Genomic DNA, 12,423 nt, shown 5'->3' with positions numbered 1-12,423 from the left:
TAGAATTCGAACCTGTAACTTTTTGATCACATGACAATAATATTATTGATACTAATTTATATATATTTATGTATTATATTACATGTACCATCCTTGTGTTACATTAGTGTGATCGACTTGGCACGGAATCCCAATAACGTTTTGCTAATTTCTATTGTGGTTTCAAATTCTTCAAATACTCCTAAGTTTTAAATATTTATTATTTCACCTTCAAACTATGGTCTAATTTTGAAACTTTTCACTCATAACACCCAAAAAAAATAGTGTGCATTATGAACAAAAGTAAACTTTGGGGACCAACAAGCAAGTTTTTCTATAAATTTTTGGGTAACTTAACTACTAACTGCTGCTGCATACTCAATCGCTGCACGTGCATTAAGCATGCTAGGGGGTGGCTGAATGCGGCAATCGCTAGGTTTGGGTGTATCTGGTAACGTCAAACAAAAGAAAGGATAAGACATCTGGGAACCGATTGCATCGGTCGGCGACATGGCGGAGTGGGCCGGCGCGTCGGAGAGCGATCTGAAGGAGGCTGAAGCAGAGCTGCTGCCGGAGGGGCGGAGTGGGTTGCGGATCAAGGGTTGGCTCGTCGAGTCAAGCAAGCGCCCCATCCTTGGCTCTCTCGCCCGTGAGGAGTACGTCAATTCAGAAGAATCTTTTTCCAGTCTCTCTTTTTTCGGGGTTTTAATACTTATCGAGTTGCGTTTGTGTGTACGACACACGGTGATCTTAGCATAACGCACTAAAATCATCAAATGTAAAGTTGCTATTCAAGGATTAGTTTTGCAGTTTGCGCATGAAATTGACTTCAATAAGACCAATAATATACATGGATCTCACAGATAGGTCAGGTCGGCGTGGATCTCTGTAATTATCGTTTGACGGTACGAGTGATGCTACAATGTAATCCAAGATGCCATCCTGTCATGGCTATGGAAGCACTTGGGTTTTTATACTTTTTTATTACGTTCTTATCACTATTGCCTGGGATCCTGTACTGTATAACTAATTTCACAAGAAGGAAAATAATTTCCAGTTAAAGTCATGCTTATTTATTAACATTAGTGTGATAACCCTTCGGATATGCTCATGAGATGATACAAGCTTCTATTACTCATATGCAATTTGACTTCAAAATTTGATTTTGCTTCAGGTTGGAAAAAGAACTGGGAGTGTCACACTTACCGGAAATGGTGTTTGGAGGAAGTGCTTTATGTCTTTTGCATGAAGGAAGTGGTGTTAAGTTGCACTATAATGCAGTTGATGCTCTAAAGGGTTGGATGGAAGAAGCACTGCCACCAGTTGAAGTCCCAGCTGCTGCAAAATGGAAATTTAGAAGGTCAATAGTCTTTATTTATTTCAATCGTGTGAGTTCAAAGTTTGCAGTTGCTCATGACCAACTTCCATATGCCTTAGTGCTTAAAAGTTTCTACAATAATGTTATCCATGATCCTCAGAAACATGTGTAATTTTACAGTCTTTAACTCTTGCAGCAATTTTAAATTTTTTATTTGAGATTTTTTTTTACTTAATTCCTTGATTCTGTATCCGTTGTTTTTCTGTAATTTCCATATTTTCTTCTATTTACACTGTTGAGCAGTATTTGGTCATGAAAATTCTATTATACTTTCAATCTGTTTCATAGTAAGGATAAATGAACTTCATATTAAAATATGTTTCTGCAAATCCATTCTTGAATGACCTAATTGAAAACTATAGGGGGATGCCTTACTTATGCCTTTTCTTTTCAGTAAACCATCACAGCAAGTGATTCTAGACTATGATTACACATTTACAACACCATACAGCGGAAGTGAGACACTAGATACAGAACCAGAAAAGGTTTGCTTAATTCTTCTGTATTTTTTTTGAAGCAGAAATTTATAGTCAGAATCATGTGAATTCTGGAGTTCCCTAATTGAGGTTTTGACTGGGAAACATTTCTGTGTAAGCTAGAACTTTAGATCACCAATAAAATTTTGTAGAGAAAAACCAACCTTGAACTAATTTCCATGAAAAAACCTCAGTTTCAAGAAGGCTAATTGTTTCTAGCTGGCTTACTAAGATTGTAATAATTATTTATATTAGTGACTCCATGAGGATCTGTTATTGGTAGATACTCAAGGAAGCCAAATTTGCCACTCTCTTCATGAACTCAGCAACCTCCAGTCCAATGTCACCAAGCCTTCCCACCCTCCTTAATCCTGCATAATGCCGTTATCAAATATTTCTTTTCCCTCTGCCATAGCTTGCTACTCAAAGCCACCACCCCACATATCCAATCATCCTCGCACTTGTGACGCTTCAAGAGAGAAGACAGACAAGGAGGGGAAGAATCATAACAAGTTTCTCCCCAATCCACTCCTTGTGTGATAACAACTCATAATAAAACAATCAAATAGATTCAGTTCATTTTAATTTTTGGATAAATTGATTTTCTTGGGGTTTACGCCGATTTAAGACTAACAATGAACCTCAATTCAGCCTATTACATTCCCTAATGATCACTTAGTGACCATTTAAGACTAATTTTAACATAACTTTCTCTGCCAATTTAAATTTAACTAATCAACTAGCCATAATAATTGGTTTAATTAAATACTATAGTATAATATAGTTATTTATCTGACTCATTAGCCTAATTCGAACTAGTTTGCACAGCTTGAGAGAGACTTTGAGAGAGGTAGTGAGAATCAAAATGCATCTTTCACTGTGTTTATCTTGTAATGCAGACAAATCCTGAAGAATACCATAGACTTTATTGGCAAGAGTGTGATGAACAAATTGATCTGACTGTATTATCAAAAAAGGAACCAATACTGTTCTACAATGAGGTTGGTACAAGCTATACTGAATAAAACATATATGCTATTTTTTATGTTCTGATATTTTTATTGCAAGTGGTTTCTAACTTGGCCATGTAAGTAGAATTTAGTGAATAGATATTTTGAGAACTGATGTTATCATCGAATGTATGCTGATCTGTTAATGATTGATGTATCTAATCTAGGTAGTCTTATATGAGGATGAGTTGGCTGATAATGGAGTGTCACTTTTAACTGTGAAAGTGGTAATGCCTATGGCTCTTTTTTTACTTTTTCAGAACCTGTACTTTACTGCAGTATTGAATGCTAATATGTACCATTTTCTATCAAACTCGTAGAGAGTCATGCCTAGTGGCTGGTTTCTTCTGCTGCGCTACTGGGTGAGTTTATGACATCATTTTATTTAGTTGGATGTACTTGAAGTGAAATGTTTTCCTTTTATTATACAGCTTATTTTCATATTTTCCACTTTAGCCTACATTGTATTGTCATCTAGAACTCCACTATAACTATAATTCCTGTATAGAGATTATGACCAAAAGTTCTAGGTTTTGGAATAGGTACTCATGAATGATAATAACAAAGTTTGTTGCTTCTATGAAGTTGATAGCTTTCATGTGTTATATTTTAGAGTCATGCATTCATGATAATGCATTTTAATAGACATGCACCCATGAAAATAGAAAATTTCTTTGTGCAAGATGATGAATTGTTAATTGTACAATATATTGTGCCTTGTTACTTATGGTACTATCATATTTTTTTAGGTGTAAGATTGCCAAAGTGATTATATGACTGGCTTGGTTTCATTCAACATATTTAACTTTTCTCCATCTTTTCCTTCTCCATTCATATGTCTGTGTTTATCTATCTAATTCAGATGCTCTCCAGTAATATAGGAGAGTGAGTCCTCTCCAATTTCTCTCATTTTTTGATCCATTAATTCATGGATTGCTGGAAAGCACAGTGCTTTTATTGCGATTGTACAGTTTTTGTGCTAGTGAAATAGTAGGTTCCCATAGTTTGCTGTGATCCTAGATTGTAAGCCGGCCATGGTATTGCATCTTGGCTAGTACTGGAGCTTTTACATCAATCTCCTATACTCATGCAAGCCTTCATCTTTTCTGTTTTCTGTATAAGTTCAGATTTTCATTGTAGTGGTGCCCATATAATTTCCACAGTCCCTTTTATTTAAACTTAAGTTTGTTACTTTTCCTTTTACTAAAATGGGAGCTGACAATCATTGTGGTGAGTTGTGACTGCTTAGAACTTTCTTTTCCTACCTATTCGATGAAATTTGACTGTGAAACTTGAATGTGGAATCTTCTAATTGGTTTGCCAAGTAACTCCTTGTTAACTACAATTGTCTCCAGTATTACGTGGCTTCTTTAAACAAAATTGGACTTCATAAGCTATTAGATCTGTACATGGCGTCTAGCCACCATATATGTGATGGTAAATGATAAAACTAGGAAGTTATACGACTAGCAGTGGCCTAGGAGACATCTGAAATCTTCAATATCATTGATAGTGCTTGTTTATTCCTTATAATTGTGACCTGGGTTTATTTTGATTTTTCTCGTTCTCTACATTCTGAGTCAATTGTGCTTACAGCTTAGAGTTGATGGAGTACTGATGAGGTTAAGGGATACTCGAGTATATTGTGCCTTTTCCAGTGATGACAAGGAAATGCCGGTGATCATCAGAGAAATCTGCTGGAGAGAAGCTACTATTCACAGTTTATCTACTGTAAGATTTATATTTTCATAAAGTACATAATTTCTATGAGATAACTTTTACTTTCTGTTTAATAGCTGTTATACTTAACCAAACAGTTAAGTGTTCTTCATAATATCGAGCCTTTATTCAGCCTTATGAGTTTAACAAACATTTGCTATATATTTTAAAATGAAAAATTACATGTGGAAATTATGGTTGATGCAAACAATAATAAAGCTAACAATTACTTATTATACTTGTTCATTTTCTTTAGATTTTTTACCTATCCCTTCTTAAGGACAAGGACAGATTTGAACATGCAGCCCGTCCTGATTTCATTTCCCTGCTTTGAATGTGCAGAAAGGCTTTCCTTCTGATTCCACTGCGTACATGGATCCAAATCCTATCAGTCAGAAGCTCCCCATAATCAAACACAAATCCCAAAGGCTGATCCTTTCCAGGTAATGTATTTTAAATAATGAATTGCATAATACTTTTTTTCTGAAAACTTTTAGCTCTCCGACTGCAAAGTTTTCGGCTTGTTTCCTCTCCTTTGATGATTCCTCTGTTAGGGTTAGAATGGATTCATTGTTTCTTAATAAACTCACCATGCATAATACCAATAAGCTAACCATGCATACCGACTAATCCTGGGGTGACCGGACTGTCCCTTGGAAGTTTTCCACCGGTCAACGGGATAAATCGGAAAGTACTTATGGAGGCCCATTTAGACGGCCAGCTTTCTTAGGCCCGCTTTTTATTGGAGGAAACATCTTTTACAGTGCAAGATTCGAACCTTAGATCCCTTGGTTATCCGTTAGAGGGCCTAACCATTTGGGAGGAAAAAAAAAGTTGACCATGCATAATTCCTACCGATTATCATCTCTCATTAGGGACACACCGTTAAATTTGACATACATATCCATCAATTCTAGAGGTTTTCTATATTCTTTTAACATTCATAACCCGTCTCTTTAAAATCAGATAGAATATAAAAAATGATCTATCTTCTTCATTTACATTTGTATTTTTCTGGTCATCTATCTTTCCTTTTTCTTCTTTCCATATATTCATAGATTCTCAAAGAGAAGTCGAAGACCAAATTTTGGACTGTTAAAAAGGATAAGATGTTTTAGCTTCTACTTTGACAAATGAGAGGGATAGAAATATTTGAATAACTCAAAATCGGAAATATAACTAATTAGTTATAGAAAAGTAATTTACCCTTTTCATTTATATTTGCTTAAGGAGACAACTCGAATGATAATTTTCTTTTCCCTCCCTCCCCCTTATATTTTTGTTTCTTTTTGCCCGACAAACTCATCCTCTCAATTTATCATAATAACATCTTAAGGCCATAAAAGTATACTTCATTTTTAAGCTACGTGACTTGGTAACATATCGGTCTACATTTTATTTCTGCCTTAACTTGGAGGTTTGAAAGATTAATTGTAACCTTATTTTGATAAGAACTTTCGTCACCATCCTTTTTGTCGTGAAACTTGATTCCTTGAGTTTATGCTTCTATGCAGGTCTGCCGATTAAAGATGGCGGAGTGGAGATTGCTGACAGCTTGATGAACTCGCACCGTATTCCAATATCCTCTTATGTACGCTAGATTATTCGATGGATAGGATGATGATCAAATTAAACAGCCACACAGCTTTTTTTGTCCATATTAGTTTATCATTTCGCTCTTTAAAATGCCAACCTGTTTCGTTTGCAATTCTCTTTCTAAATGCAAATTATGTGATATGACTGTCTGCAGTAGTTGCTTACGTGAACCAGTTCATTCAAGCCATCTTAGACTTGGGCTAGCCAGTCGCTATACAATACTGAAATTGAAAATTTTTTGTTTAAATTTAGATCCCTACAAATAATTTGATTACACTACTTGGAGATAAGGATCTAGGAAAGAAAGCAATCTCGTGCCCCAGTTTAGGACAGTTTAGGAAAGTCGGTCAGTTAAGGCCGAATAAACTCTTATAATTTATCTTTTTGTTAGAGTGTGAGGGCATCCGGGAGGAACTGTTAAGGTGAGCTTCATCTTTTATCACCTGAAGAAAGAAAGCAATTTTGAACAACAGGGGCGGCTAAAGATGACAGCGTCCTCTTTTACCATCAGAAGAAAGAAAGCAATTTCGAACAATGAAGGTTTGAATTTTACATTTGGTATTTTTGAACACCCATGGATTTCAAGTTACGAATCATTAGTGACGTTGGAGTTTTCGGATTTACTTGGTGGCCGATGGGATCGTCTACTGATTAGTTGTGCGGGGATGACTGTGGGAGGTGGCTGCATAGTTTGGTTTGAATGGATAAAAATAATATTTAAGACAATATCCGCATATGAATTTTTAAATTTGGTATGTCGTTATTTTCATTTAGCATGCAACATTTTCCTTTTTTTTGCCATTTCTAAATTAAACTTTAATTTAAGCTTATGATGTAGATTGTACTTCTAATCAATTTTTAATATATAAGAAATAGATTAAAATTAAATGTATTATTTATTTAATTTTTTTATTAAATATGAAGAAATTAATTGGTCTTAAGGACATGATATTAGGTTAAAATTCAGTTAGGTTCATGAGACATGATAGCTAGTGCAAAGTTCAGATAAGTCCGCGGGAATTGATATTTGACGGGAAGTCCGGTTGGGTCCGTGGAACCTGACAACTTGCGGGAAGACATAGTGGATCAAAGACAAAGTCAAATGATTGCAATTGGTAAGTGGAGGTAAGCAACTGGAGAAGAGATCCAATGAAGACGCATTCTCGGTTGAGGGAACTGTAAGCGTCGGTCCAGCTTAGATCTATTTGGGAAACCTTGTTAGAGATCTAATAGTCGGCTAGAAGGGGGGTTGAATAGCTAGGTCATCTCTAATACGCGGTTCTCTCTTTCTACACGTGTTAGTTGCATAACGAAAATACAAATAAACAACGCTAAATAATAAGGAAGAACACCAAACCGCTAACACGCATATACGTGGTTCGGAAATAAAGTTCCTATTCCACGGCTATCCGTAAGGTGGGCGATCCCGATCCATTGGTGGATCACTTCTCGGCAAACTCCGGTTAGCTCACGTAGCTCCTTGTGGGTGGAGAAACCTCACCACAACTTTCACAAGAACACTTGAGACGCTAGGGCACTTGTAGACTACTAATATAGGTTAATCATCGCTATTTCGTCAACATTAACCAAGCTCTCAAGTCTTGGTTATATAGGCTACGAGTTGGAAAACCCCACCTACCAGTCGATTGGTAAAAGTGTCAGTTGACTGCCCTCTATGAAAATTCGACCGTTAAATCCTAACGGCTCGATACCAGTCAACTGGTGAAAGTACCAGTTGACTGTTCCACATTGGCCGAGCGAATAGAAGAATTTTGTTCTCTCTCAGTCAACTGCCCAATCGACTGAACCAATCAACTGATGAAAGTATTAGTCGACTAGTACTCGAGTACAGTCTCTCAGCACTTAGACCCTCACTCTCATGACTCACTCGACTCTTCCTCGCAACCTTGACATCTTGCCTTCAAGCCTAATTCCATTGGCTCTCGTCCCTTGGATGTATTCAAGCCCGTGATTTGTCTCAATGTCATCCTTCGCGTATGACTTGAAGTCGCTTCCCTATGCTCTTGTCCTTACTTCCTTGTCCACGGTCCCTCGGATGCTCCATCATTCACCGAATTCGAAGCCATCATATTGAGTCATGTGTATCCTGTAAACCTGCACAATTCAAATACACATATCAAATACAAGGTAAACATAACTTGAACCCTTTGCCTAAAACATCAAAACTCATGGTCACCCCAGATCATCTTGAGGCAAGATTGCTCCAACAAACCTAAGCTAAGATTTTGATTAGATCTTGATCTTGTGGAGACAAAATCTAGTTACTATTATCTTATTAATGTTGTACTAACTCTATTTTACAGGATAAAAATATTTTTATTTGCCTAGACTAACTTTTTTTTTACAGGGGAGTCCAGACACTTGGAAGGGATCCAGGCACCCAGACTTCTGGCGCCCAGAGCTGGTCCAAGCACCTGGACCAGCTTGCTAGGGCGGGTGCCTGGGCAGATACTCCGGCAGTCCGGGCGCTCGGAATTTGTCCAAGCGCCCGGACTAGAAAAGTTATCTAGGAGATGAGTTGGAGTGTGTCGACTGGTCGAGCCTATGTCAACGGTACAGGCGCTTGGAGGAGATTCGAGCGCCCGGAGGTGGATAAAACTTTAAGGATGAAGTTTCGAGGAGTGGTCGCCACGTCAGCGTGGTCTAGGCTGTTGGGCCCTTGGCGACCGGCTAGAGGGGATAAATAACCTGCAATAATAAAAATAAACTCTTCTCGACTTTATAGCTATATTAACATAAACACTTGTACAAAAGAGAACTAATCAAAGAAAGAAGAGACTCAGAGAATTTACTTGGTTACAACTCGGAAGGTTGTTAATCCAAGGAAGATGAAAAACTCACTAAACAATCTCCTTCAGGCGGAGAAGACTCTAACAGCAGTTGAAGCAATCAATTACAGAATAAGGCTAAAGAATAATCAATTACAAGTGTTATTGTCACCTTCTGGGACCAGGGCTGTATTTATAGCCCTGGTCGGGGCTCCTGGAAGTGTTCCAGGTGCCTGGAGGGGGATAAACTTTTATCCCTGTCGCAACGGCTCGCGACACCTGTTGTGTCGATAACTTTTTCGGTTCGGGTGCCTGGACCAGTTCTGGGCACCTGAACCGGGTTAAACCCGCTCTGCGAAGCCGTTGAAACAAGGTGCCCCTGAGTTGTCCTGGTGGGTCCAAGTGCCCAGACCAAGTCCGGGCGCCTAGACCAGAAAGTTAGCCAGTGTTGACTTTTTGGTCTCGGTCTCCTGCTCCGATTCCACTCACATTGGTTCGGTCGTCTAGACCTTCCGTTCTGGTTCCACTCGTTTTGGTGATGTCAGCCATCCGATATAGGGCTCACCTGAACCCAACTTCCGTTCTTTTCGAGCAACTTCCACTTCGGCTTCTCGTCCCTCGGAGAACGTCGCGCACCTCCTTCTCGTCCGCCCGCGTACTCTTCCGCACCACCTTGTCCCTCGGACGCATCGAGCCCGTCGGCTCTCTCCTGTGCCGTCATTCTCGCTAGCTGTGTCTTCGCTCGACTTCCTGTGCTCCTAAGTTCCTGCACACTTAGACACGGGGGTTAAAATACCAACAAAACCTAACTTTACTTGGTTGATCACATCAAAACTACCACGGGGTACTTACAATCTTCCTCCTTTTATGTGAGCAAACTCAATTTAAGTTAGGTTAAATATCAAAAATAATAGTTATGAAATTTGCAAGTAAATTTGTAAGTACAAAAATTAAAAATATTTTACAAAATTGTACTACTCTCTCCTTAGATTTAATCTTCACTACTCCTCTTTTGATCACATTAAAAATGAAGTACTTTAAAAATACTATTTGGGAAAAAAATAAAAGTCTAAGGGAAAATTCTAGAAAAATATTAAAGTTTAAGGTTCGAAAAATCTGGATTTATAAAAAAAATTTAACATAGGCAAAAAAAATTTCATATGAAGTTAAAATTATCTTTAAGTAGAAATAAAATCTTTTCCACATTAATTTTTTTTGTTAATAATAAAAAAAATTAACATTAAAAAAATTTAAATTTTTTTCTTACAAATAAGTGATAAAGTTATCTTTCTCGAAAAAATTAACTTCTAATTAATTTCTAACAAAATATTTGACATACAATTGAAAATATTTTTATAATAAATAAATGTTTAACAGTTAGTCAATTAAATACTTATTTCAATAAGTGACTTCCAAACTGTGGCGAGGCACTAGAACTTCTTAAATATTAGAATAACAACCACTTCTAGACAAAGTCTTTTAATAAAAGTAAATATTTAATTTTCTCTTTGAAAGCCTAAAAAATAATTAATCTAAATATGATTTTGGAATCCAAAATAGATTCCTTCCAACTATGTTTACTAAAAAATTCTTAGGAATTAATTGTCTATCTATTTTTGTAATTTGACTCTTATGATATTTAAAATACTAGTAAAGCATTCAATGATTTTTGAAATTTCGTGGAATATTCGAATAGGCATAGTCATTTTTCAATTTGTCTTTTTGTGTTATTAATTTTTTATTTTTAATTTTCAACTTATCAAAATCTTCTAGTCTACGTACATTTACTAAAGTCAATTTTAGTATTGCATTTTCTTTTTCTAAATTAACCATACTTTTAGAAAATATTTTGATAAACTTAATAGTTCTTCAGGGGATTGGGAACGTACCTTACTTACCGTTATTTTGTTGTTCGATGCCCTCCCCTTCGTTGTTGCTTTCTTCCGAGGTCTCTCTCCCTTCATCGATGCTTATCTCGGATGAACTTTCTTTAATTTGTCTCCAAGTAGATATTCGGCTATGAGAGTTGTTCCGATAATTTCCTCGGTCTTGGATTCTTTTGACGATGACTCGGTGTCTATCGAGGAGTTGGATTCGACTTCTTTTGGTTCTTTGTAGAGCTTCAAGAACTTTTCCCAAAGTTCTTTTGCACTCTTGTATTTATCAATTTTGTCGAGATCCTTGACAGGAAGAACGCTCAGAAGGTGGAACTCAACCTTACCATTTGTCATGAAGTCGTTGCGCTGCTTTTCAGTCCATTGATGCTCCTCAAGGTCTTTTCCTTCTTCGTTTTTGGGCATATCAAAACTATACTTTATCGTTAGTAAAATATTGAAATTGGTTTTAAAATATAGCTCCATTCGATGTCTCCAAAACGTGAACTCCCCCTCGAACACTGGTGGGTAGATGCTTGCACCGTCATTTCTTATGTTTCAATCGGTGATTAGTCCTTCTAAAACGACTTCGCTTTGATACCACTTGTTGGACCCTTGACGACTAGATAGAGGGGGTGAATGACTGCAACAATAAAAATAAACTCTTCTCGACTTTATAGCTATATTAACATAAACACTTGTACAAAAGAAAAACAATCAAAGAAAGAAGAGGCTTAGAGAATTTACTTGGTTATAATCGGGGAGGTTGTTAATCCAAGGAAGATGAAAAGTTCACTAAACAATCTCCCTCAGGCGGAGAAACCTCTTACAGCAGTTGAAGCACTCAATTATAGAATAAGACTAAAGAATAATCAATTACAAGTGTTATTGTCACCTTTTGGGACCAGAGATGTATTTATAGCCCTGGTCGGGGTGCCTGGAGGGATATAAACTTTTATCCCCTTTGCAATGACTCACGACACCTGTCGTATCGATAACTTTTTTAGTCTGGGCACCTGAACTAGTTCGGTGCGCCCGAACCGAGTTAAACCCGCTTTGTGAAGCCGCTGAAACAAGACGCCCCCGGGTTGTCTCGGGAGTCTGGGCGCCTGGATCGAAAAGTCAACCTGGTGTTGACTTTTTGGTCCAGGTCTTCTGCTCCGGTTCCACTTGCATGGGTCCGGATCTTCTGCTCCGGTTCCACTCGCTTGGGTGATGTCGGTCATCCGTAATAGGGCTCACCTGAACCCAACCTTCGGCCTTCTCGAGCAAACTTCCGCTTCGTCTTCTCATCCCTTAGAGAATGTCGTGCTCCTCTTTCTTGTCCGCCTGCATACTTTTCCGTAGCACCTCGTCCCTCGGACGCACCAAGCCCGTCGGCTCTATTCCGTGTTATCCTTCTCGCTAGCTGCGTTTTTCGCTCGACTTTCTGTACTCCTAAGTTCCTACACACTTAAACACAATGGTTAAATACCAATAGGACCTAACTTTATTTGGTTGATCATATGAAAACTACCATGGGGTACTTACACAGGCGCCTTGAGGGGTTCCAGACACCGGGAATGAACCTATATAAAGGCCTTCGACCAGCAGTTTCAGAAT

At 37.7% G+C, this 12,423-nt stretch overlaps 1 protein-coding gene across 1 annotated transcript; it reads left to right on the top strand.

Annotated features, from left to right (window-relative positions):
• The first annotated feature begins 351 nt into the window (after window positions 1-351).
• On the top strand, window positions 352-6,311 carry LOC122026875 (TIP41-like protein). Its single transcript, XM_042585601.1, has 9 exons — window positions 352-635; window positions 1,154-1,339; window positions 1,752-1,842; window positions 2,733-2,834; window positions 3,011-3,070; window positions 3,164-3,205; window positions 4,440-4,574; window positions 4,905-5,005; window positions 6,077-6,311. The coding sequence occupies exons 1-9, from the start codon at window positions 490-492 to the stop codon at window positions 6,087-6,089; spliced, it is 876 nt and encodes a 291-aa protein (XP_042441535.1). The 5' UTR covers window positions 352-489; the 3' UTR covers window positions 6,090-6,311.
• Window positions 6,312-12,423: the final 6,112 nt, after the last annotated feature.

This window comes from Zingiber officinale, chromosome 10A, assembly GCF_018446385.1.
Source record: "Zingiber officinale cultivar Zhangliang chromosome 10A, Zo_v1.1, whole genome shotgun sequence".
Classification (NCBI taxonomy): Eukaryota; Viridiplantae; Streptophyta; class Magnoliopsida; order Zingiberales; family Zingiberaceae; genus Zingiber; species Zingiber officinale.
This window is presented reverse-complemented; position numbering and strand designations above follow the sequence as displayed.